The following is a 27,325-nucleotide window of genomic DNA, read 5'->3' on the forward strand; positions in this document are numbered from 1 at the left end:
CCTGCTGAGATTAGAAGCCAGCGACAAGACAAGCTTATGTGTTCATAACCTTATTAAGCAGTAGCATACTAACTGTAGAAAAGCACCTTTCCAAATTCATTTGAATTAAGAAAGCTTGTTTATTTAAAGCAGAAAAAGAGAGACATTAAGTTCCTTTCCCTAGAACAGTTCTACTGAGAGAATTGTCAAATATCTGATTTCCTATCAAAACAAAAAATTAAGTATCCTGTAACAAGAAGGTTAAAGTTGCTTAGAGGTAGCACTGTCTTGAGGGACTGGAAGATGCTCACCCAGTAGAGTATGGACACTACCAGGTGGCGGCCCTGGGTTTGAGCCAACCACAAATGGCATGGGCTGGGGCACAGGGGTGCTCAATGAATGGCCAAGCAGAATTATGGTGACTCTTGCTTTTTAAAAATATTTTGTGAATGTGTGTGTTAAAGCTAGTTAGTGTGTACTCTTCTTTTTTTAATTTTTTATTTTTTGAATAGAGACAGAAACTGAGAGTGAAGGGAGAGAAGGAGAGGGGAAGAGAGACAACTGCAGTACTGCTTCACTGCCTGTGAAGCTTTCCTCCTGCAGGCAGAGACCGGAGCACTTGAAAGAAGTGTGCCACCACCTGGTCGGTCTGTCTGTCTATCTAAAATTAACAACTAAAATAACTGACTGTGAGACACCTCAGTAGTGGCATCTTACTGCCTTAAAAAAGTGTGGGATATATACACGAAATATTACTTAGCTGTTAACAGTGAAGTCATATCCTTTGTGTTATCTTGCATGGAATGTCAAAACATTTTAAGTGAAATAAGCCAAATGAGAAAGGCAGCTACTAAGTGATCTCTGTGATAAGTGGAACTTAATAAATAGAGAGAGGGAAGGGGAACACAAAGAAAAATGTGGATTGGGAACAGCAAAGCAAAGGTCTCCTGGAAAGGAGGGAGAGGGAGGGGCAGAAGAGAACTTTGGGGTCCTGGTGTACAATGGAATTTGTACCCATGTGTCAATGGCTATATTGTAATCAACTCCCCTTCCAAAAAAAAAAAAAAAGCTGCATTGTCTTTTAGTCACTGCTCATGGCATGCCACTCTTGTGCAGACATCAATGCTTAGGAAAAGCCACCTGTGCTATAGAACATTGCTAGAACCAAATGTGGCTTTAATGTAAATGTTCAAGTAGGGATTTTAAAAACTTTATTTCACTTCATCAAAAAAAAAAGTATTCTGAGAATGAAAACATGTTGCTTGGGTTGGGCAGGCGGCAACCCCAGTAAGTTACATGTTGCAATGCTCAAGGAACTGGGGTCAAGCCTCCTGCCCCCACCTGTAGGAAAAAGCTTATTATTAACATTTTTTTAAAAAAATTTGATATTTATTTTTCCTTTTTTGTTGCCCTTGTTTTCTATTGTTGTTGTAGTTATTATTATTGTTAATGTCATTGTTGTTGGATGGGACAGAGAGAAATGGAGAAAGGAGAAGACAGAGGGGGAGAGAAAGATAGACACCTGCAGACCTGCTTCATTGCCTGTGAAGCGACTCCCTTGCAGGTGGGGAGCTGGGGGCTGGAACCCAGATCCTTATGCCGGGCCTTGCGCTTTGTGCCACGTGCACTTAACCCACTGTGCTACTGCTGACTCCTGGGAGTAAGCTTCTTAAGTAGTGAGGTAGAGCTGCAGGTCTCTCTCTCTCTCTCTGTTTCTCTTTCCCTCTCTCCATTCCATCTTAGTTTCTCTCTATTCTATCCAATACATGAATGGATATTTAAAAAATGTTGCTTAATCTCATTAAAGAGCTTCAAGACACTATTCAGTATAACAAAGATAATAGTTAAGGCTTTTAAGGAATCAGATATTCATTAGGGAACTTAATAAATGCTGACACAAATATCTTGTCCATATATATATATATATATATATATATATATATATATATAATTTATTTATTTATTTATGAGAAAGATAGGAGGAGAGAAAGAACCAGACATCACTCTGGTGCATGTGCTGCCGGGGATCGAACTCAGGACCTCATGGTTGAGAATCCAATGCTTTATCTGCTGTGCCACCTCCCGGACCACTTTTCTTCATATGTTAATAAAGTCCATAAATTCCCTGTGAGGCTTTGTGTACACACACACACACACACACACACACACACACACACACACACACACACACACTCTGTTACAAATATTACCTATTTGAGCCCAGGAGGTAGCATAGTGAATAAGGCACTGGATTTGGAAGCATGAGGTTCTGAATTTGGTCCCATGTGCCAGAGTGATGCTCTGGATGAGTGAGTCCCTGCTCTACTTTGTGATAATAATGCTTAAAAATCTTATTAAAAACCACCTACTTACTCATTTAAGACAATTTATTTCTTTCAAGTCTACTTAGATTAAAAATTAAAATTAAGAGTTGTAAGAAAGAAACGTGGGGCTGGGTGGTGGTGTACTCAATTGGGTGCATGTTACAATAGTAGGGACCCAAGTTCGAAGCCATGTCCCCACCCAAAGGGGCAAAGCTTTGCGAGTAGTGAAGGAGGTCTGCAGGTGTCTCTCTTTTTCTCTCCTTTTCTATCTCCTCCTTTGCTCTCAATTTCTGGCTATCTCTATCCAATAAATAAATAAAATTAATAAAATTTTTTAAAAGAATATTTTGTGTACACTTAATGTTATAAATCCTACATGAGTAATAACTATACTTGACAAATTTTAGTTACATACTAGCACCAGGACTGATAAAATAGAAACCAGAATTAAAGTCATAGGCTAAACCAACCTGTGATCTTGAGCTAATTACTTACAATCTACTTGAATCATAGATTCTACATTTATAAAATGGAATAACACTTTACTAGCTGTATACATATATATCATAGTGGCACTAAATTAGGTTATAAAAGCACAATTATTTAACAACAAAATCTATGAGCTATTCTATTAGTTTCAAATATGAGGACTTCTGAGCTCTCCTGGCATAAAAAAGTAGACAGGCAGGCCCCACTCATCAAAAACACACACAGAAAAGGACTGCCAAGAATGACAATCAGATTTTTCTTGGTTGGTTTACTGAAAACTCTACTTTCCAAACAGGTATAGAAAAACATTTAAAATTTAGTTTTTTTCCCCCCCTTACTTCATCAAAGTAGCCTAAACAAAGATTAAAATCTAACAGTCTCCCAACAGAGATTTTAAAAAAAACAACTTAAAGAAAAACCTAACAGTCTATCCAAAGAGTTTTAGGTAGATTTTGACTTTTCAAGGTATTGATTTTTAATCCAACATCTACATTCCAGTGTAATTCTAAATATAGTCAGTGAGCCACCTTCTTTGGAGCATTTAGTGGGAGGTGTGACATGTTAATTTTTATTTTGCCACTAAAAACTAATTAATAATTTTGTCTCTCAAGTAATGCAAAAAAGATTACTTGGGTCATTTCAACTACATCATTCTCCTCTATTTCTACCTTAAACAATGCACATAACATTTACCTTATTATCAAAATGCTCAGCTAGGTAATTTTTTTTTCTTTAAAGGTTTTATTTAATGGAAAAAAAAAAAAGAGGGCAGTGGAAAACTTTGTCATATGAAATCAGGGCCTCAAACAAACAAGGGATGCATTCCACCTATGGCATCCAACTCCTAAGCTCACATCTTTTGGGACATTCTTGCACATATTTTGTGAAGTATATATGTCCACAAAATTACATGAGAACTTAGTATTGATATTAAATTCCAAAAACTGTAAATAAAGGGGTCAGTTAAAGCTTGAAAATAGGGGCAGTGAGATAGTTCATGAGACACAGTGCATGTCTTCCTGTGTACAAGGTCCTCATTTCAAGCACCAGCACCAAAAAAGGACCATAGATGTCACCAAGGAAGATCCATGGATTGTGAAAGTGTCTCTCCTCTGTCTGCTACTCCATCCTCTATCTCTTAAAAACAAAGGATACAAAATTTAACTAGCAGGTCACTCAGTGGCATCGTGCATGCATGAGGCCCTGGGTTTGTTCCTTAGAGACATACACACACACACACACACACACACACACACACACACACACACACACACACACACACGTCCTTTTTACTTAGAAAGTAAATAAATACTAAAAAAGACTCTGAAAGCTTCCTTTATGATCTCCATTACATTTTTTTTTTTTTTATATAACCAAAGACTGAATCCATGTATGGAAGAATAGGGCACCTAATCTCTATTAATTCTATTTTTTAAAATATTTATTCCATTTTGTTGCCCTTGTTTTATTGTTGTAGTTATTATTGTTGTTGTTACTGATGTTATCATTGTTGTTAGATAGGACAGAGAGAAATGGAGAGGGGAGGGGAAGACAAAGGGGGAGAGAAAGACAGACACCTGCAGACCTGCTTCACCTCCTGTGAAGTGACTCCCCTTCAGGTGGGGAGCCGGGGGCTCGAACCAAGATCCTTATGCCGTTCGTTGTGCTTGCATCACGTGTGCTTAACCTGATGCACTACCACCCAACTCCCATAATCTCCATTACTTCTAAACATAAAGATGACAAATTCTATGTACACCTCAATGGAGGGAGAAGATATAATATACTTTTTAAAATTATTATTATTGTTTTTTTTTGCCTCCAGGGCTGTTGCTGTGGATATGAATCCACTGTTGCAGGAGGCTATTTTTCCCCTTTGTTGCCCTTCTTGTTTTATCGGTGCTATTATTGTTGTTGGATAGAACAGAGAGAAATAGAGAGGGGAGGGGGAGGACAGAGAAGAGGAGAGAAGACAGACACCTGCAGACCTGCTTCACTGCTTTTGAAGTGATACCCTGCAGGTGGGGAGCCAGGGGCTTGAACCAGGGATCCTTACGTCTGTCCTTGTGTTTTGTGCCATATGTGCTTAACCCACTGTGCTATTTCCGCTCCCAGAATATGCTTTTAATTTAAAAAGACAGTTTCTAATTAATCAGAGTAGTACTTAAGCATTTTTCACAAACAGAAAACTGTAACTTTTCCTTTTTCTTTCTTATTAATTTATTTATAAAATAGAAAATATTGACAAGACCATAGGATGAGAGGTACAATTCCACACATTTTCTACCACCAGAGTTCTTTATCATTTTTTCCCTATGGTCTAAAAGACTGCTTGTGATAGATTAGTTTAGTCCCAGATTCTAATCTCCTAGAGACATTCCAGCCAATCAAGGGAGGAGGGAACTGTTGTCCACTCTGTGTGCCTTTAGAGAAGCTCAGAATTATAGCACAACAATCTATTTCTGCCTAATTAACTTCAAGTTTCTGTGACAGCTGTGATAATATCTTCAAGCAAAAACATGCTCCACAAACCCACCTTGTATATTCTTCTTGTAACTTGTTGGGATCACTTACAAAAAATTTGACTCTAAAGTTCAAACTGTAAGGAGATCCTCCTAGAATTAATGAAAGTTCTAATTAATCAGATTATATTGGTCCTTGGTCTTTAGAAAGTATACTTATAAAATAGCAAGTCAATGTGTATGCTCACTCTTTAGCTGCTTCTTTATTGGTTTACTTGGGTCCAGCCACCTCTGAAAAAAAATAAATAAATAAAAACAATTTCCTTTTTCCATGAGGAATACAGCAATTCTTACAAATCTGATCCATTTGACTTAGGATAATAACTGCACTTTTTTATAAAAGTCCTACTCGAGGGAAAGCATTAAATTACAGATGTTCTTATCAAAATAATAATGATATCGTGGGAGAAATTATTAAATCTATTTGTAGTAGCTTTAAGATTTTGATTTGATTTCCCATCAAATTATACAGAGTACAATGGTTTTCATTTCAGCATTCTACTTAATAATCACAGCAATCTGAAGAGATTTCTGTTAATCTAATATAATAGTCTGACAAGTTTTTAAAATGATATTTATCTTTCATAAAAATATACTTGATGTGAGACACGGCAGTGTTTTCAAAGCAGATGTCTTATTTACAAACCTTAGTAGTCCTGGCTCTCACGCTTGCTCGTAGCCAGAGTACAATGGCTGCTAGTAACCCAAGAATCTTTGTCTACAACATCCAAAGCATCAAATCCAATGGATTTTAAGTTGAAATTATACTTAGAATGACACATTCTTCTCCATCTACTCTGACACCATTCTTATCTCCAGTAGTCTCACTGCTCCCTCCTTTCTTTCCTTAGTATCTTCTTCATCTTTCATCCAAGAAACTAGAGGGGTCTTTTAAAATATAGCATTCTTCCTTTGCTTAATGTATTTTGGTAACTTTTCATTTTAGGTGCAAAGTCCTTCTTGTGGCTTGCACGCATGCTTCTACCTTAACTTAAAAAGATGCAGCCAAAAATCTATTTCTCAAATATGTAAAGGTTCTCAGTTCCAAGCTTCCTAATACACATAATGGAGGAGGTAGCATAATGGTTATGCAAATGACTTTAAATGCTTGAGGCCCCAGAGGCCCCAGGACCAATCCCCTCTACCACCATGAACCAGAGCTGAGCAGTGCTTTGAAAAAGTAAATAAATAAATACAACAATTCCCAATAATTATTATCTATTCATTTATTTTTTAAACCTATAGTAAATAAAGTGGTTATGAGCTGAATATAATAATACTGCTTTTTATCTTATTCAGTTTCTCTCTCCCATAGATAACTAAAAATAAATCTTTTAAAAAATAATTTAAAATATGGTGAACTAGATTTCCATACCTGAGGCCCCCAAAGTAACAGGTTCAATCCCTGACACCACCATATCCCAAAACTGAGCAGTGCTCTGATCTCTCTCTTTCAAAAATAAATTAATGGAATCTTTTTTTCAAAAGCAGTATTACTAGGGGCCAAGTGGTGGTCACGCACCTGGTTAAGCGCACATAGTGCCATGCACAAGGATATGGGCAAAGACCCTTATTCCAGTCCCCATTCCCCACCTGCTGGAGGCCGCTTCAAGAGCGGTGAAGCAGGTCTGCACATATCTATTTTTCTCTCCCCTACTTCCCCCTCCCCTCTCAATTTCTCTCTGTCCTGTCAAATGAAAAGAAAAAGAAAAGGCAGTATTATTGTATTTATGTCCATAATGACACCATAATCTTTTAAGTACTACAGTATGTTACATACTTTTATATTGGCAAAGGCAAGCAGTTTATCTGGATTTTATATATTCTGGCTATTTTAAATCCATATTTGCTTTTGAATAAACTTGAGAGTCACAAAACCTACTTTATCAAAAACTTCAGTCCCGATTCTAACTAAAATGCATTACTTAGCAGTGATATTAAAAGTAGTACTCAAAATGTTCAAGGACCCAGATTCAAGACTCTGGTCCCCACCTGTAGGTGGGAAGCTACAAGAGTGGTGGGTGATGTAGTTCTGTAAGTATCTCTTTTGTTTTCTTCTTTTTGCCTTTGCATTTGTTTTTAAACTTTTAATTATTTAATAATGATTTACAAGACTGTAAGATAACAGGGGTAAACTTTTTTATATATATTTATTTTATTTATTTATTCCCTTTTTGTTGCCCTTGTTGTTTTATTGTTGTAGTTATTATTGTTGTTGTCATTGTTGGATAGGACAGAGAGAAATGGAGAGAGGAGGGGAAGACAGAGAGGAGGAGAGAAAGATAGACACCTGCAGACCTGCTTCACCACCTGTGAAGCGACTCCCCTGCAGGTGGGGAGCCGGGGTTTGAACCGGGATCCTTAGGCCAGTCCTTGTGCTTTGCGCCACCTGCGCTTAACCCGCTGCACTACAGGCCGACTCCCAACAGGGGTAAAATTTCATACAGTTCTCATCACCAGAGTTCTGTATCCCATCCTCTCCATTGGAAGCTTTCCTATTCCTTATCCCTATGGGAGTATGGACCAAAGATCTTTATGGGGTGCAGAAGGTGTGAGGTCTTGCTTCTGTGATTACTTCTCAGCTGGACATGGGCATTGGCAAGTCAATCCACACACCAGCCTGTTTCTATCTTTCCCTAGTGGGGTAGGGCTCTGGAGAGGTGAGACTTCCAGACCTATTGGTGAGGTCATCTACCCAGGGAAGTCAGGTTGGAATCTTAGTAGCATCTGCATCTTGGTGCCTGAAAGGTAGTAAAATATAAAGCAGGACAAAATTTTTGGGCCAATCAAATAAATGTGGTGCTGCTACTAAAACGGAGAAGAGAGATTTCAAGGTAGCGCAGACAATAGATACTTGTGTGTGTTAGATGGCAAGAGGATTGGATAGGTTATACCTTTGTCAATCTCTTTCTTACTCCTCTCAGATCTGAGACCTTTTTCTTTATTCCTTAACTATAACAATATACTGAGGGAAAGAGAAAGAAAGAGGGTGTTAAATTCCTATAGTTGTATCTTTCTCATTATTTTCTGATGAGATTTTAAAATGAATTCGTGGGGACTGGAGGATAAGTTAGTCCTCCAGTACGGCACACACTTTCCCATGTATAGGCACTGTGTTTGAGCCTTGGCCCCTAAAGGGAGCAACAAAGCACAGCATTTGGGGAACCCCATGGATGGTGGAGTCTTGCTCTGTCTCTCTTCTCTTCATGTGTCTCTTTCTTTCTCTCCTCTCCTACCTTCCCTTTTAATTTCTGTCTCCAATAAATAATAAAATAAATTTTAAAAAAGTAATACTTAATTCTTTATAGTACTGAATCTTCCTCATCACAAATATGGTAGTTATCCATTTAAAATTTCTTCATTGTATCTTCTTTAAAGTTTTAGTTTTCTTTATATAGGTTTTGATATACTTAATGTCAAAATTTTATTTCTAGATATTTGATAGATTTGGATTTTTAAAAAGAAATTATTCAATCTACTATTTTGTTACATTGTTCCTGAATCAGAACACAGAAATTTCTGTTCAGCTTTAAGTCTTACTAGTTGTAAATAACTTGTCAAACAATTGATCTGGATGTTCAAGGCAAATAATTACATTGTTGAGAAAAAGTAAGTTCTCACCTTCCTCCCAAACAGTTTCATCCAGAGGGAAGCTATACATACCTATTTCTCTATTTCTCTTTATTCAGCCAAAGAAAGGAAGAGAAGAAACTAAGTTGCCTCAAATAACTTCTCAGTTGAATCATTTTAATAACTATACTGCATTATCTTGAAAATGCTCCTGTGATATATTTTTCTCTGCTACATTTGTAGGGTTTGATTGTTTTGCCTGAGGACAACCTCAAATCCTATACAAGGTAGGAGAGACTTTACTGATTTAGGGTGTTATTATACAGGAGTCAGGCAGGAGTAGGGGAGCACCCAGGAAACTGAGGAATAAATTCTAAATGAAGGGAACAGCAAAGGAATAGCTTCAAAATCTGAGTATTAAGCCATTTGATCTCTGGCTGACAGCTGCACTGTGTGTGTACAGCAGGACCCAAGGGAAAGCATCAGTTGGAAACCTAAAGAAAATGAAGACAATCACTCAACCAAATGGAAACTGAATGTGGGGACTGTAGGTTCAGTCAGACTGACAGAGTACATTCATTTTCAACATACAGTCGACGTGATAAATACACAAGGGGCTCACCACCATCATAATCAGGAGAATTCTCCAACTGTAAAATGTTTCTTGTGTCCCTAAAATCCCAGCTAGTCACTGATCTGCTTTTAGCCACTTCATATCAACATTTTGCTCATCACTTAACATTGAAACATACTTTACCACATACAAGGACCTGGCTTTGAGTCTCTCCCATGCTATAAGAGCACCATGTACAAAATGAGGCTTCACAAGTGGTAGGCAGCTCCTCTCACATTCTCTGCCTTTATTTCTATGTTTGATGGGGGGTGGGGTGGGGGGAGTGGAGTCTGCTGGGATTGGTGGAATTATATAGACATGAAGTTCTTGAAGCAAGACAAACAACAACAATAAAAAACCTCACCAAAACACCTCACAAAATTGTATTTATTTGCTTATTGATAACTATTATAAAGATTAATTTAGGTTTGGGCTATAATCACTGTGTCTGTGCACAAGGCTTGAACATATAACTAAAAGTGGATCTGCTGAATGACACAGAGCATGTATCCAATTTGACAAGAACTGGGTGGGGCCAGCCACTGGTGCGGCCAGGTAAGCCACACATCACCATGGCCAAAGGCCTGGGTTTGAACCCCCACTTCCCACTTGCAGGGGTACACTTTACAAGCAGTCTATTTGTCTTGCTTCTTCTCTCCCTTACCCTTCCTTTCTCAATTTCTCTCTGTTCTATCAAGTAAAATAGAAATTAAAAGAGAGGAAAAAAATGGCAACCAGTAGCAGTGGATTTGTAGTGCTGGCACTGAGCCCCTGTGATAACCCTGTGGCAGTAAATAAATAATTACAAGAACTGACAAAGACTTTCTAAAGTGGTTGTTTCAATTCTGAGTCCATCCAGCAATTTTTTTTTTGAATGCCACCAGCAGTACTGCTGGGGCTTGGAGCCTGCACTATCAAGTCACTGCTCCCATTGGCCTTTTTATTTTTGTTTTTCATTTTGATATACAGAGAAATTGAGAAGAAAGGGCAAAGTAGAGAGGAAGAGAGAGAGAGAGAGAGAGAGACCCGTAGAACTGCTTCACCGCTCATATCACCTCCTCCCTGAGAGTGGGGATCAGGGACTTGAACCCAGGTCCTTGTACGTGGTAATGTTAACTCTAAAACTGGTGTGTCACCGCCACTTCCAGGAATTTTTAACAGTCGCTCAACATTTTTGTCAACACTTGGTATTTTGAGACTTTTAAATTGTAACTATTCTAGAAGATATGTAGTGATATCTAACTGTGGGTTTAGTTGACACTTTCTTAATTTAAATTATTTAATAGTAATATACTTAATATTTTATATTAATTGATATAGAGTTGATTAAAAATTGGAAAATAAATGTAAGAACTTATGCTTACATGACTATGTAGAAAATCTCATGGAACATTTATTAATAAAAGGATTAGAATTGGGGCCAGGTGGTGGCATACCTCGTTAAGCACACACATTACTCTGCAGAAGGACCCAGGTTCAAGCCCCTGGTCCCCACATGCAGAGGAAAAGCTTCACAAGTGGTGAAGCAGGGCTGCAGGCGTCTTACTGTCTCCTTCTTCTCTACCCCTCCTCCACTCTCAATTTCTTTCTGTCTTTATCCAATAATAAAAATGAAAAAAAAAGGATTAAAATTAAGTGAGCTTATGAAGGCTGTATAACAACACCAAAACTGACTTATAAAATGATCTGTCTTAATATGCTAACAATAAATAATTGGCAACTGAAGAAGAAAGCCAAAAACACTACTTGTATGATTCTCCTCTCTACCAAGTTGCCAGAGACAGGGTTTGAATATAACCTTTCTCCTTTTTTTCCCCTCAAGAACCTATGATGTAAGTAGGTTAATCAAATCAACAAGACAAGTTGGCTTTATCTCCTCAGTATCTCTGGTACTTATCCTTACCCCCCCAATCATCTTTTCAAGGAAATTGACTATTACAATAATATTTAAATAGTCTGCAGACAGCAATTCTATTTGCTACTTAATAAACTGTACCTTGAGTGACATCTGAAATACAGGTTTCATGCTATTTGTATAAATAAATCCTTAGTTAAGTTTAATCTTAGATTAAAGGGCACTTGATGAACTGAAATACTACTGAACTTCACCTTTAACGCATATCCTCTTGTTTTATATTCCACAGTTATTGCTTTTTTGTTGGAGGGGCAGGTACGGGGGGGGGGGGGAGGGGGATTTTTCCTAAAATGAAGCATTCATCTCTTTTTCTCTGGAACTCTGCTGGAACATTCTGTTGCTTTTTTGTACTGCAGGGTCCTCTGTCATACCTTCCCAAAATGGAACAGTGTTAAAAGACCAAAAGGAAAAATCTGACATTTATCAGGCCACTAAAGAGGCTTATATAATAGATAAGACCTGAATTAAGGTATTGCAATAGAAACAGATGAAAACAAGACATATGTGAAGTATACACTAGCATTTTTAACAATTAGGTTTCATTAATGAAGGGCAAGGATTTTCTTCTTTGAACTGACAGCATTAGGATCATAAGGGAACTTGTTTTTCAAATGCAAATTTTTGACTTCAACCAAACTTTCTGAATCAGAAACTCTAGGTGTGAGGCCCAGAAATCTTTATTTTAAAAAAGGTATTGACTTGTCAATGCCCATGTCTAGTGGGGAAGCAATTACAGAAGCCAGATCTTCCAACTTCTGCATCCCATAATGATCCTGGTCTATACTCCCAGAGGGATAAAGAATAGGAAAGCTATCCGGGGAGGGGATGGGATACAGAATTTTGGTGGTGGGAACTGTGTGGAGTTGAACCCCTCTTATCCGATGTTTTTATTTTTTTAATTTTTTTTATTAATTTTTTTATTTTTGAGAGAGATGCAGAGAGAGAGACACACAGAAAAACACCAGAGCACTGCTCAGCTCTCTGGCTTATGGTGGTGTGGGGGATTGAACCTGGGACTTAGGAGCCTCAGGCATGAGAGTCTGTTTGCATAACCATTATGCTGTCACCCCCACCCTTATCCGATGGTTTTGTCAGTGTTTCCTTTTTTATAAATAAAAATTAGTAAAAATAAAGAATAAAGAAGATATGATACACACACACACACACACACACACACACACACACACACACACAGAGTTCAGGTAATTCTGATGTAAGTTTGGCTGAAAGACACAAGGTTAGGAGATATGGAAATAGCAGTAAACCAATAAAATATAACTATGACAAAGTATCAGGAGGATAACATTGCAGGAAAACCCCGTGATCAACATTGTGCCTCACTAAATGACTCACTCTGAAGGTGAGAAATGTAAATACACAGGAATAATCTAATAGAAAGGCTCTGGTGAACAGCATACAGGGAGAGGTCAATAAGAAACACATCTTTTAAGTGCACATAAAATCAAAGAAAGGTCGCACTAGTTTGCTTACTCATCAACACTCAAACTGAACACTGCTACTATATACAACATGTTAAGCATTAAAGTTATATAGGCAGGTTCGAAATGGAAAGGAGAAATGGCAGGACAGAGTTTACCCAGCAGAGTGATGTCTCACCACATGCAAGGTGCTGGGTTCAAGCCCTGGCACTACATGGGAGCAACACAGGCAGCACTGGTGGAATTCTACTCATGGTGGAGCAGTGTTGTGGTGTTTCTCCTACCGTGTCCCTCTTTGCTGTTTCTTTCTCTCTAAGATAAAATGGCAGGAGACTACTCAAAACTGGCACCTTGCATGTCCAAGGCCCTATGTTAATTCTCTGTGCAAGTGCTACATTACAAAAACAAGGCAAGAAAAACAAAAACTGCTCAACTTTTAAGTATTTCTGTTTGTTGCATTTGAACATGAATGAAGGAGATTATAAACAAAGGGATGCCAATTATGATTCTAATTTGTTACTTATAACACTGTAGCAAAACTCTATGTGCTTTTTAAAAAATAATTATCAATTTTAATTCCAATGTCTAGGTGCCTAAGACAATATTAGCTTTGATCCTCTATGCACACATTAACAGCTAACACCTATGTACATGTGCATGCATATATAACAAACTTTACCAAGATTCTGCAACTAAGGGATAAGGATTTATTTATATATTTATTCCCTTTTGTTGCCTTTGTTTTATTGTTGTAGTCATTGTTGTTGTTGTTGGATAGGACGGAGAGAAATGGAGAGAGGAGGGGAAGACAGAGAGGGGGAGAGAAAGATAGACACCTGCAGACCTGCTTCACCACTTGTGAAGCGACGTCCTTGCAGGTGGGGAGCTGGGGGCTTGAACCAGGATGCTTCTGCTGGTCCTTCCGCTTTGCGCCACATGTGCTTAACCCTCTGCGCTACCTCCCGACTCCCAAGGATTTATTCTTTTAGAATATTAGCAAGCTCCTTTGAATAGCTCCTCATAACTCTTTTGCATGGTTACCTATTCTCAGCACCCATATTAACACTTAGGGTGGAGCGACATCTATTGGAGGGAGAGCAGAGGTGGGCAGAGGATTTCAAGTCCCTTTTCAAATACTTATTTGCTTAAACACATTTTGTAAATTTCAGTGTTTCATCTTTAAACGAGTCTAAATATTTCCTAAAATAGTTATGAGCAGCTGGTTTACTAACAAGTCCACAGAGAAGTTTCATAGATTTCACCTCTTTATTTCCTTTCCTATTATCACTTTTCCAAAGTTCATTAATCACCCTCTCAAAATCTTCACACGTCACAATGACTACAGAAAAAGTTTAATAAACTTTAATATTTGCTTATTTACTTATATAAAAGGAGAAAGCCAACAATATTTCTGCTCTAGAAAGCATCCTTTGGATACATTTTGCCACCTCACAGACCCTTCAGCAAATCTGGACAGTACGACTGCAGTGGCAGTTTAGGAGCCAGATCTAGCTCCACTCCGCCGACAGGTAGCACGGACTTTATCTCCTGAGGCTCATGTCCTGGGACTGGGATATTTTCTCATGAAAATAAGGGTTGGATTAAGTTTTTAAGGCTCCTTTTTAAAATCTTTAAAAATCTATGATCCTATTTTAATTTTTTTTAGATAAATTATTTTGAATCATTAGGAACTGGACCCTTGGAATAGATCTTATTTGTGAAGGGACATTCAAAACAAAAAAGGCATTGTAGGAGACAGCAAAAAGATAAACCTGGTTCCATATATCCCTGCTTCCCTATATCCATTTAACTACTTTAGAAATAGATACAAACTGATGTGGCAGAACTTTGATCTCTTGCAATAAATGTGATTTTAATTTAGTTCTTCTAGAATACTTTCTCAGGAATGATGGCCTTCATACTTAGAGCAGTGACTTGGTTGGTAAATAACTAGTCTCTATCTCCTTTGCTGTCGCTCTTACAAGCAATATAACTGGAGGATCTGACCTATATTCTGTCAGCAAGATAATCCAAGAATTACATATATATTTTTTGAAATGTTTATGTATTTTAAAAAAATATTTCCTTTTTGTTGTCCTTGTTGTTTTTGTTGTAGTTATTATTGTTATTGATGTCGTCATTGTCGTTGTACAGTACAGACAGAAATGGAGAGAGGAAGGGAAGACAGAGAGAGGGAGAAATGACAAGACACCTGCAGACCTGCTTCACCACTTGTGAAGCGACTTCCCCTGCAGGTGGGGAGCTGGGGGCTCAAACCGGGATCCTTATGTGGGTCCCTGTGCTTTGCACCACGTGCACTTAACCTGCTGTGCTACTGCCCGACTTCCATATATATCTTTTTTAAATTTCAGCATTGCACACAGTGAGCAGTAGCATTCACTTTTCTTTTTTTTTTTAAAAAAAAAAACATGTTTTTTAAATTTTATTTTTTAAATTTACTATTATCTTTATTTATTGGATAGAGACAGACAGAAATCAAGACAGAGGGGGTGATAGAGAGGGAGAGAGACAGAGAGATAACTGCAGCCCTGCTTTACCACTTGTAAAGCTTTCCCTCTGCAGGTGGGGGCCGGGGGCTTGAACCCGGGTCCTTGTGCATTGTAATACACACGCTCAACCAGGTGCGCCACCACCCGCCCCCCAGCAGTCACTTTTCAAGCATTTGCTAGGCTCACAGGTTGTCTTTGTAAGAAAGGTTGCGTTGCTGACAATCCTATTTTTCTATGCCCTTGGAGAAGTTCAAGTCATCCTATGAAGTCTTAAAAGTCTAAGGAAAGTCTTTTTAATTCAGTATCCAAAAGACTTAAGTCACTGTGATTAGCTGGTGTTGGTATGCATGAGACCCCTTCTGTTTCATTTGGTTTAAATCCCCCCTGCTTAACACTATTCTATTTACATAACCACTTCATTCTATTTACATAACCGCTGTTAACAAGCACCTCCTTCCAGGGCATTGGTTCAATCCCCACTGTTTCATGATATGTTTTTGCTCCATCCCCCTCCTTGTCACACCCTGATCCCTTCTTTATCACACCCTGATTTTCACCAGTCACTTTTCTCTCCACCCTCTCTATGTCACATCCTGTTTCCACCCTACTTGGCAAGTATATATAAAGACAGCATTGTGAGTTTTACAGTACCTTTAGTTTAGCTCAGCTCGGCTTAGATTGCGCTGCGTTCTGCATGAATAAAGAGATACTGCCTACAGCTCAACCATGAGTCCCTGGTTGTCTGTTACCCGCCCGTGAAGCCAGCCCATTGAAAACAACATAACCTGTCGAAAACAACAAGCTAGTTCTTGTTTTGTTTGGTCTTCTCACTTTTTTCAAACAAAGCTATCTAGATGATGCCAATGAGAAATAAAGCTTAACATTTTATATTTTACTTGGAAATAACCATTCATTCAGAAACTTGGGCTCCAGAAACCTAAGGGGGAGGTGGAGTGGAAGAGAGAAACCCTCCTTTTCTCTCAAGTGTTATTTGGACTTTCTAAAGTCCTTCTACTAATATGACATAATAAACTGATTTCAGAAACACCATTTTTTTTTCAATTTCCCCAAGCTTTTTTAACTACACAAAATGGTTCCTTCAAAAATAGTATTTTTCTTAGTATAACTAATCAAAAGGGTATTACATGCTTTTGTAAAGATCCTTCTCCATATAATTATATAAACTTACAAAGAATTCAGAATTTTTATTATTGGGGTCAGGCAGTGGTGCATCTAGTTAAACGCACACATGGCCTAGGTTCAAGCCCTTGGTCTCCACCTACACGGGGAAAACTTCATGAGTGGTGAAGCAGTGCTGCAGGCGTTTCTCTGTTTCTTTCCCTCTCTATCTTCCCCACCCCTCTCAATTTCTCTCTGCCTCTATCCAATAATAAATTAAATACCTAAAGAAAAAAACACAATTTTTATTATCACATGCTGTCTCTATGTCTATGATGTCATTTTCCCAACAAAAAGAATAAAAATTGCAACTACTGAGAGATTAGTAACAATCTAAGAAAACTGAATTAATGCCCCAACTTTATAAAGGTTTGATACTTAATAATTATCTCATTTGGAAGGATCTCCTTTGAATCTTCTTACTTAATGGCAAATTCTTCATAGAAACAGTTTCCTAACTATGTCTCAGTGTAGATGAACTATCTGAGGCTCAAGATAAGACATTCATATTTTAAAATATTTCACCTTAATTTTTTTGATTTTGTAGTCCTTAAATCAGTGTTTGAACTATATGGCTAATTTTCCTCTTTCAGTGAAGTGACTTGTTACATTTACTTCTCAACTGATTGAAACACATAAAAGAACTAGCACTAAATTTATAGACTGACTCATAATTATGAAAGTTTCGAGGAAATAACCTTAGGACTAGAAGCATATAGAAAATGAGGAACAAAGGCAAAAGAATCACCTCTGCTCAAATTAAAATATAAAAGTCTTGTTAAAGCAGCAAACAGTATAAATCAGGAAGGATTTATGTTATGAAGAGAGGAAAAAAATAAGGTAAAATACAAGCTTAAACTTACTGGATTATCAGTGGAATCATCATCCAGTTGTAAACCAAAATAGTCGCGCTCTGTCAAATCAAGATGTTTAAAGACTATATCCAACAGAACTTGCCCCTGATCATGCTTCTAGAAGAAAATAAAAGAAAAAAACACTAATTGGTACATCTAGTTCATGATTTTTAACATTATGGACTTTTGTCCTCTATAAAACAACTACTTCTATACCAATCACTTGAGTGAGAATCCTTTACATGCCACAGAGTGCTTTAAAAATGTCTGGTTCAAAGAGTACATACTAAATATGAAGATTCAAGAGTATTGACTGAAAATGCTTTATGTTTTCAATTATAATGGTTTTTGTAATTTTTTTTTTTTTTTTGCCTCCAAGGTTATTGCTGAGGCTTACGAATCTACTGCTCCTGGTGGCTAATTTTTTCTATTGGATAGGGCAGAGAGAAATTGAGAGAGGAGGGGGAGGGAGAGAGGGAAGGAGAAAGACAGATACCTGCAGACCTGCTTCATTGCTTGTGAAATGATCCCCTTGCAGGTGGGGATCTGGGGGGCTTAAACTGAGATCCTTGCACTTCGTACTCTGTGCGCTTAACCCAGTGCTGATATCACCGCCTGGCCTCTGTTTTTGTGATTTTCACATTGATGTCATACTAACATGACTTTTTTTTTAAAAAAAAAACCTTGTAAATTCTTTAATGAAATGATAGAATTATTCCCACAGATTTCAACAGATCCTTAAATCTAACTTGTTGCTTTAAAACTGAAAGATGAGGGGCTGGTGAGCTAAGCTAACCTGAGAGGCTGCTGGCTTTGCCAAGTGGAGCCCTGTAGGCCATCCAGGAAATTGCTACTGTGGTCAATCTTTCTCTGGAAGTCTGCCCAAAGCGCTTTAGTTCAGCCACAGGAGTTACAAAACGTATGTCTAGTGTTCTATATCCATTTATGATTTAGAAACAAAACAAACTCACTCTGAGCAAGTTCATTATAGCAAAGACCTCCCTTTCCCCATTCTGCATGATAAAGCCATCTAAGAAACCCCCCAATATACTTATAGCTGTTACATGAATCTGTGTATGTGATAAAATAGCACAGATCTACAGACACATACAATGAGAGCGTGTACAAACTGATACATGAGTTAGGCCAGTAGTGACACACAGGATCAATACTACAGCAAGGTTATAACAGAGATTGTCACTTCATAGCAGAGTCACAGGCACACAGGATTTCCCTGAACTCTATTTGCAACTTCCTGTGGGTCTATGATCATTTAGGAATAAAAGGTAAATAACAGAAATAGTCTATCTTCACTAACGTCTAGTAACTGTAGGAATTCATTAGTTAAGTAATTCATTAGTTAAGTAATAAAATCAGAGTTAGTTAAGTAATTCATTAGTTAAGTAATAAAATCAGAGCTGAGGAGACAGCATCATGGTTATATCATGGTTATATAAGACTTTCACGTATGTGGCTCTGAAGTCCCAGGTTCAATCCCTAATACCACTGTAAGCTAGAGCTGATTGTTCCCTCTCCTCCTCCATCATTAAAATAAATAAAAAGTAAAATATTAAAAAGAATAAAATTATAAGAATGAATTACACAAGAAGTAAATGTAGAGTTCTGTTTTAGAAAATTTTTTCTTTTTCTTTATTCTTTTGACCAGAGCACTGCAGATTGGCTTGAAACAAAACAAAAAAAACCCAAAAGACTTGTACGATACAGCAAATGCTAACAAAGTAAATTTCAAAGTTAGCCCAGTTGCCAAATAATCTGGTTATAGCAATAACTATCTACTGCTTTCTTAAACCCTTAGATAGCAGGAACCTTCCCCTTCCTCTATAAAGCCCATATTTCTCCCAGGCCTGGAACCTCTAGGGTGGGACTCACTTTCCTGCATGCTTCTCTCAATTCATACCAATTAATACTGCATCTGCTGATCCCAACCTAAGCAATGAAACCAGTACTACCTTGACATGCTTCACTTTGGACTACAGAGACGTCAGGTGTGGAATGGCAACCCTTCAGCTTCATTACTCTGGTGAGTTCATAGGATTCCTTAATTCCATTTTTTGGGGGGGCACTTTAAAAAAAATTATCTTTATTTGTTGGATAGAGACAGCCAGAAATTGAGAGGGAATGGGATAATAGAGAGGGAGAGAGACAGAGAGACACCTGCAGATCTGCTCCACCACTCGTGAAGACTCCCTGATACAGGTGGGGACCAGGGGCTTGAAACTGGTTCCTTATGCATTGTTAACATGTGCATTCAACCAGGTGCAGCACCACCTGGTCCCGTGTACTTTTTAACAAAACATCAAAACCTAGATATAGACCAGGTCCCATGAGATAGGGCATATGTACATGTATCCATAAATTAGGATACACACACACACACACACACACACACACACACACACACACACCTTAAAGCAAAAGTGCACAATGTTTGTAGTAAATCAATAAATGAAGCGAGTAAGTAGAAAGACCTTGAAGTACCTAATGAAACAGTTTCTACTTAGACCTAGATACCCTCCTTACCTACCTCCTATTATACTTCCCTCAGTCATTCCAAAGCTAACATTGTCAGAAAAAGTAAGGACTACAAAAGGTAAATAAGGTCAAGAGATTGGCATATGTTAATGATGACTCTTCAGCCATTACCAGGCCACCCCATCACCTGGGGCCCTAGTCAGAGAGTCCTGTGATTCCCATAGACATGATGGGCTTAGACCTCGAACAGATCCCTCTCACCACTATCACTGGTCATCTCCATCAGGAAAAACATAATGGACCCCTTTGTGGGCCCCCATAGGACCTTGCCCTCAATGCGGATCAACAATGGTAGAGAGTGTTCCATCCTACGAAGGGAGGTTGGATAACATACTCTATCTACCACCTGAGGAAGATGGGTCCGGAAATTGGTGCAACTTGGAACGTTCCTACTCATGACCACAGAATGTGAGCTCAGACCTACAGGGATGCAGAGGTTACATCAGTTCCTGTGCTCAGTATGGGCACCATATCAAATTGATGGGGTTTACAGCTAACAATATTCATAGACTTTCCCAATATTTGGGAGCTAGTCTCTTCCCTGACACAGCTTTCTAGTCCTTTTTCCAACTAGGAAACCATCTCCTCAGACAATAACCTGGGTCCACCTGCATATCAGATGTCAGGCGCAGGCAAAACTAGTAAAGTCACGGGCCCTTTGGAATATACCTAAAATAGACTTACTAGCTTTTTTCCAAAACAGAGACCCCAAATCTTCATCTGCAATATTCTTTTGCCTTTAGGCTCATGATTAGTCAACAGTTTGTTCTGCTTTATATTTTCATTCTTTTTTAGCCATCAGGTTCCAGATGCTACCATGATGCCAACCTGACTTGCCTGGGTAGACGGCCCCACCATATGTCTGGAGCCTCACCTCCCCAGATCCCTGCCCCACTAGGGAAAGAGAAAGACAGGCTGGGAGTATCGATTGACCTACCAATGCCCATGTTCAGCAGAGAAGCAATTACAGAAGCCAGATATTCCCCCTTCTGCACACCATAATGATCCTGGGTCCATACTCCCAGAAGGATAAAGAATAGGGTAGCTTTCAAGGGAGAGGACTGGATACGGAGTTCTGGGGATGGGAACTGTATGGAAGTGGAACCCTCTTATCCTATGGTCTTGTCAATATTTCCATTTTATAAATAAAAATTAAAAAATAGCTTGCAATTCTCTCTTTTTCTTTTTTTTTGCCTCCAGGGTTATTGCTGGGGCTTGGTGCCTGCACCACGAATCCACTGCTCCTGGAGGCTATTTTTTTTCCCTTTTGTTGCCCTTGTTTTATCGTTGTTGTCGTTATTATTATTGTCGTTATTGATGTCAGCTAGGACAGAAATGGAGAGTGGAGAGGAAGACAGAGAGGGGGAGAGAAAGATAGACACTTGAAGACCTGCTTCACTGCTTGTGAAGCGACCCCCCTGCAGGTGGGGAACTGGGGGATCAAACCTGGATCCTTACACCAGTCCTTGCGCTTTGCGCCATGTGCGCTTAACCTGCTGCTCTACTGCCGGACCCCCTGTACTGCATTTCTTAAATAAGGACCTGGATTAAAGCCCCCAAGACCCACCTGGTGGAGGGAAGCACCATCAATGGGGAAGCAGTGCTACAGGTGTTTCTCTTTCTCCCTATCCTCTACCCCCTTCCCTCTCAATGTTTCTGTCTGTATAGGAAGGAAGGAGGGAGGGAGGGAGGGAGAGAGGGAGGAAAGGAAGGGGGGGTTCGGGGGAATAAAAAAGAAGCCACTGGGAGCAGTGGATTAATCATGTAAGCATCAGGTCCTAGCCATAACCCTGGTGGTAATAAAAAAGTAATAAATACTTTTCCCCCCCAATACAGAAGTCAGTGGGAAAGTTTTTGCATAAAGAAAAGGGTCTCAAAAAGTCAGTTGGTTAACAAAGGTAGCAGTAATGCTAACAATTATGACAATAGCCAATACTGAATACTTTGACAGTATTATAATTGTACATATATTGACTAGAATTAACAATACTGTAAGGGAACTGCTTTTCAAATATGAAGAAGCAGAAAAGAAAACACTAGTTTTTGGCTTGTGGTTGTGCCAGGATTTAACCTAGGAACCTTGAGTCTCAGGTATGCAAGTCTGTTGCCTAAGCCATTATGCCATCTCCCCAGCCTGAGCCACAGGCTTCTAAGGATCACAGGAGGAGGAAGTGGCAGAGCTTACATTCTATCCCAGGCTATCGGACTCAGTAGTCCATGCCTATGTAGTTGTGAGTAGTCCCAACTCACAACTACATCTTCACTCTTACTAGTGATCATTCTGTTTTGTGATTATTCATTCCCTTCTACTTTTTAAGATATATTTTATTTATTTTTAATGAGGGAGAGATGCAGAAAGATACAGAGAGACAGGCAGACTAGAGCACTATAGTAAATATAGGAGTCTGTTTCTAAGAATTATTCCGGCTCTGTCAACAATGAAAGGCTATTTATATTTAGTTTTCCCATCTAAAAGGGAATTATTTAAGGTGACAATACACAACTGCTTTGTATAGCCTATTTTAAAAATACCAACTTCCGTTTCCAGCAATATGGCAGGCTAGATAATCTAAACATTCTCCACAACAAAATCCCTACACATGATGAATAAAATATAATAAACATTCTTTTGATGACATATCCTACTATACTCACAGAGTAATAATAAACAAACAAAAAATCATGGCATGCACATGGGCAGGGAAGAAGGGAAGAAAGGGTAAGAAGGTGAGGGAGGGTAGAAAGAAGAGAGGTAGAGATAAAGCCCACTTATTTGGCCAGAATGTACTCATTGGTCTCTGAGAACCCAAAGTGAAAGAATAAACCAATAATTGGTACTGAGTTGGTGTTGCTTCCGTGAAATGGCTCACAGAACAAACAAAATTCCTTTGAGGAGGTAATCAGTGTTTAACCAGGACTCGAACAAAGATTGGCAGAGATGTTAACATTAATCAAATAAGTGCTTTGGGAGTTGGGCGGTAGCGCAGTGGGTTAAGCGCACATGGCACAAAGTGCAAGGACTGGCGTAAGGATTCCAGTTCAAGCCCCCAGCTCCCCACCTGCAGGGGAGTCACTTCATAAGCAGTGAAGCAGATCTGCAGGTGTCTATCTTTCTTTCCCCCTCTCTGTCTTCCCCTCCTCTCTCCATTTTTCTCTGCCCTATCCAACAATGATGACATCAACAACAATAATAATTACAACAACAACAACAAAAAAAAAAACAAGGGCAACAAAAGGGAATAAATAAATATTTTTTTAAAAAGAAGTACCAATATTGATAACAGGTAAAATAAAATTTGGAGAAAAAAAGTTTACCAGAGAGACAGACATTATAGAATGAAAAAGTGAATCCACCAATGAGACATAGCAATCCTGGATCTTAGAAAACAAAAAAGAACAGATGGAGAACTCAGACTCATCATATACAACAATCAATATTACTTTATTTTGAACTGGCTTACTAGAGTGCCAAGGCAATCTGAATGTCTTTTTAAGAAATGATGTTGGATAGAATAAAAATCATTCATTTGAATCTTATAAATGCAAAAAAGAAAGAAAGAAAAGAAGTCATGGGACATTTACACAATGGAGGGCAATTTAGCAATTTAAAAAAAGACTGTCATGTGGGACTAAATGGATGGAACTGCAGTGACTGCTCACTACCCTTCATGATTAGTGCAGACATATTCTTTCACTTTTCTACATGTGAAGTTGACATTTGTTTAGGAGATTGACTTTTAAGCTATTAACACAAAGAAATTAAAGCAACAATTCACATTATGAACCCAGACTGTCTAGCTGCAGCTGGATCCCTGACAGTATCCATTCAGAAAGCTCTCCTTCTTCTGTTTCTCTGCTCTATCGCTATGGCTCAGACATCTCCCCTTCCTTTCAAGTGCCCTCATATATCTTCTTTAAATTTTTAGTTGATGACTTCCTCTTGAAATCTACTTGAAAGAAAAAAAAACAAACCAAAATGATACCCCTATTATCTTATGATATTGTAAATCACTATTAAATCACTGGACTATACTAAAACAATAGCAGCATTTATAAGAGAAAGAGACCAGAACCCCAGTCTAGTATAAGCCTCCAGGGATGGAACGACACACATGCAAGTTCTATGCTCAGGCTGTAAAGCTACCTTCCTAGCTGCCAGCCAGAACTCTTTTTTAAGGAAATAATTAATCTTATCCATGGGGGGAAAATTATCTAGCCATGTCAAGAACTTTTCTATCCACTTCGCTATCCTATGTCCGTATCCCTAGTATACCACAATACTTTTCTTTCCCTTTTAGAATTAAACCCAGTCTAATCCCTGTCCTTTAAACATTTTCAAGAATCTTATCTTATCAACCTACTCCTTATTTCATTTCTAAATTTCTTCCTCCATCCTTGTTGACTAGCTCCATACACAATTCCCCAGATTCAAATTTTTTCCATGACCTTAAATTATAAAGTGACTATTTCATTTTATTTTGAACACAGTGATGGGATGAATTTAATGCCTCAAGCAGGCATGGTGTTGCTGAGTGGCTTTTGGGGCCAACCTTTTCATTTTGAGAAAGAGGGAGAGATGTGAGAATAGTCATTATTTGAGGAATGTGAATAATAACTTCTGCAGTATTAGCAATACTCTATATTAATTTAATATAGTTTTGTGTATTTTACTTTATAATTCTTCTTTCTTCCTTCCTTTCTTTTTTTTTTCTTTTTTGCCTCCAGAATTATTGCTGGGGCTCAGTGCCTGCACTACAAATCCACTACTCCTGGAGGCCATTTTTTCCCCTTTTGTTTCCCTTCCTTGTTGTTTATTGCTGTTGTTGTTACTATTACTGCCATCATTGTTGTTGGATAGGACCGAGAGAAACTGAGAGAAGGAAAGACAGAGAGGGGGAGAGAAAGAGAGACACCTGCAGACCTGCTTCACTGCCTGTGAAGTGACTCCCCTGCAGATGGGAAGCTGGGGGGCTCAAACTGGGATCCTTATGCTGGTCCCTGCGCTTTGCACCACGTGCGCTTAACCCACTGCGCTCCTGCCCAGCCCCTCTTTTTTTTTTTTTTTTTTTTTTAAACCAGAGCACTGCTCAGCTTTGACTTAAGGTGGTGATTGAACCTGGGACTTTGAAGTCTCAGGCATGTAAATCTTTTTGCATAACCATTATGCTATCTCTCCTGCCCTAATTCTTTTTTTTTTTTTTTTTTAATCTTTTTTTATTTTTTATTTATTTATTTTCCTTTTTGTTGCCCTTGTTGTTTAACATTGTTGTGGTTATTAATGTCGTTGTTGTTGGATAGGACAGAGAGAAATGGAGACAGGAGGGGAAGACAGAGAGGAGGAGAGAAAGACAGACACCTGCAGACCTACTTCACCGCTTGTGAAGCGACTCCCCTGCAGGTGGGGAGCCGGGGGCTCGAACTGGGATCCTTACGCAGGTCCTGGCGATTTGCGCCACGTGCGCTTAACCCGCTGCGCCACCACCCGACTCCCCCTGCCCTAATTCTTTATTTACTTTTTATTGTCACCAGGGTTATCACTGGGGCTCAGTGCTCCCACTACAATTCCACTGCTCCCAGCAGCAGCCTCTCCCACCCCTTTCCATTTTACTAGGTAGGACAGAGAGAAACTGAAAGGGGAGAAGGTGGTAGTGTGGGAGAGAAGGAGAGACACCTGCAGACTTGCTTCATCACTCGTGAGCTTCCCCCTTACAGATGGAGAGCCAGGGCTTGAACCTGAGTCCTTGCACATGGTAATATGTGTGTGCTTAACCAGGAGCACTACCGCCATTAAACACTATCAATGTTTCACCATTAAACATTAAACACTATTAATGTTTGAACACTGCCAAAGTATTCTTAAAGGAGCAGGGTACAAAATAAGCTCCATTAGATATGAGTTCAGTTATCTCCTGTTAAAGACTACTCTCGTGAAGCTATAAATTAGCCATCACATTCCACTATAAAAAACACAAAAGGGGCAGCTTTACTCTATTAATGATGAGAACAGTAAGTATAATACAGCTGGAATTCAGAAAAAATTTTGATTCTATCCCATTCATATATACAATGAATAAACAGGAAAATGTGCTCTATAAATAATAGCTAATTATAGAATGTTAATGGGATCAAGGCAGTGTTTCTCTGGCAGGCCAGAGGCTATGTACATCAGAATGATACAGCACACCCAACATATCCATAAAGCTGAAGATGCAACAATCTGAGTATCTAATAAGCCTTCTTTAAGAGTCCTTGAGTCAATCTATTTGCACACACAATTAAAATAGTTACCTATCTCTATCCTTTCTCTTTTCCCCTTTCTTACCCTCCTACCCTCTCTCTTTCTTTTATTGCCACCAGTGGTTACTGCTGGATATCAATGCCTACACAATAAATCCATTGATCCCAGTGGCCATTTCTCCTTTCCCTTTCTCTCTCTCTCTCACTTTTGATAGAACAGAGAGAAATTGAGAGAGACGGAAAGGAGAGAGAAAGACACCTGCAGAATTGTCTCACCACTGAGAGACCACTTCACACCAGAGATAATGGTGAAGATGTGGGGGGAAAGGAGTCCTTGTTCATTGGGAGGGAGTGCAAAACTGTCCAGACTCTTTGGAAAGATTCTAAAAACAAATTTATCCTACACTCCAGTAATTCCACTCCTAGGCATCTATCCAAAGATACAAATCCCCAACTTAAAAATATATACACAGTCCTGTATATACTGCAGCACTATTTACAAGGTATGGAAATAATCCCAGTGCTGTGACAGATGGGTAGGTAATAGGGTGGTGTACACACAGCAGGGTATTCATTCAACTATCTTGCCATTTGTGACAACATGGACAGAGTTGGAGGCCATAAGGCTAGAAGAAGTACTTAAAAGGAGAAAGACAGGAGCCAAATGGTGGCACACCTGGTTGGGCATACATGTTACAATGTGCAAGGACCCAGGTTCGAGCCCCCAGTAACCCCCTACAGGAGGAAAGCTTCACAAGTGGTAAAGCAGTGCTGCAGGTGTCTCTTACCCTCTCTATCCCTCCCTTCCCTCTTGATTTCTGACTGTCTCCATCCAATAAATAAATAAAGATAATAAAAAAAATTTTAAAAAGAAACTTTTTTTAAAGGAGAAAGACAAATGACTGATGATTTCACTCATATATGGGGTACAAAGAAACAAACCAAGTAGATTGACAAAACCAACCGAAAGCCAACCATTGGAATCAAACTACAGAACCAACGGTGCCAGAGAGGAAAGGCAAAGAAAGCCACAACGACAACAAAGTGTGTGTGTGTGTGTGTGTGTGTGTGTGTGTGTGTGTGTGTATAATATATAGTAGTAGAGGAATACTGTCACTTTGGTGGTGGACAACTTGCTGTA

The 27,325-nt window shown here is 38.8% G+C and overlaps 1 protein-coding gene across 7 annotated transcripts in view; it reads right to left on the minus strand.

The window, feature by feature from the left end:
- The window catches only part of PTPN4 (protein tyrosine phosphatase non-receptor type 4), a 131,234-nt gene that overhangs the window by 72,582 nt on the left and 31,327 nt on the right, over positions 1-27,325 (minus strand). For 5 of the 7 annotated variants that reach the window (XR_009545981.1, XR_009545980.1, XM_060177986.1 and 2 more), the window contains 3 exons: positions 17,404-17,511; positions 5,503-5,545; positions 5,329-5,425 (listed from right to left, as the gene is read on the minus strand). Coding sequence is in view for 5 of the 7 variants with exons in the window: in XM_060177986.1 (XP_060033969.1) it covers positions 5,329-5,425; positions 5,503-5,545; positions 17,404-17,511 (248 nt within the window). In the remaining 2 variants the exon portion in view is untranslated. The remainder of the gene's footprint in view (positions 1-5,328; positions 5,426-5,502; positions 5,546-17,403; positions 17,512-27,325) is intronic. The other 2 variants (XM_060177989.1, XM_060177990.1) reach the window with 2 other exon arrangements.

The sequence above is a fragment of the Erinaceus europaeus genome, chromosome 18 (assembly GCF_950295315.1).
Source record: "Erinaceus europaeus chromosome 18, mEriEur2.1, whole genome shotgun sequence".
NCBI classification, from domain to species: domain Eukaryota; kingdom Metazoa; phylum Chordata; class Mammalia; order Eulipotyphla; family Erinaceidae; genus Erinaceus; species Erinaceus europaeus.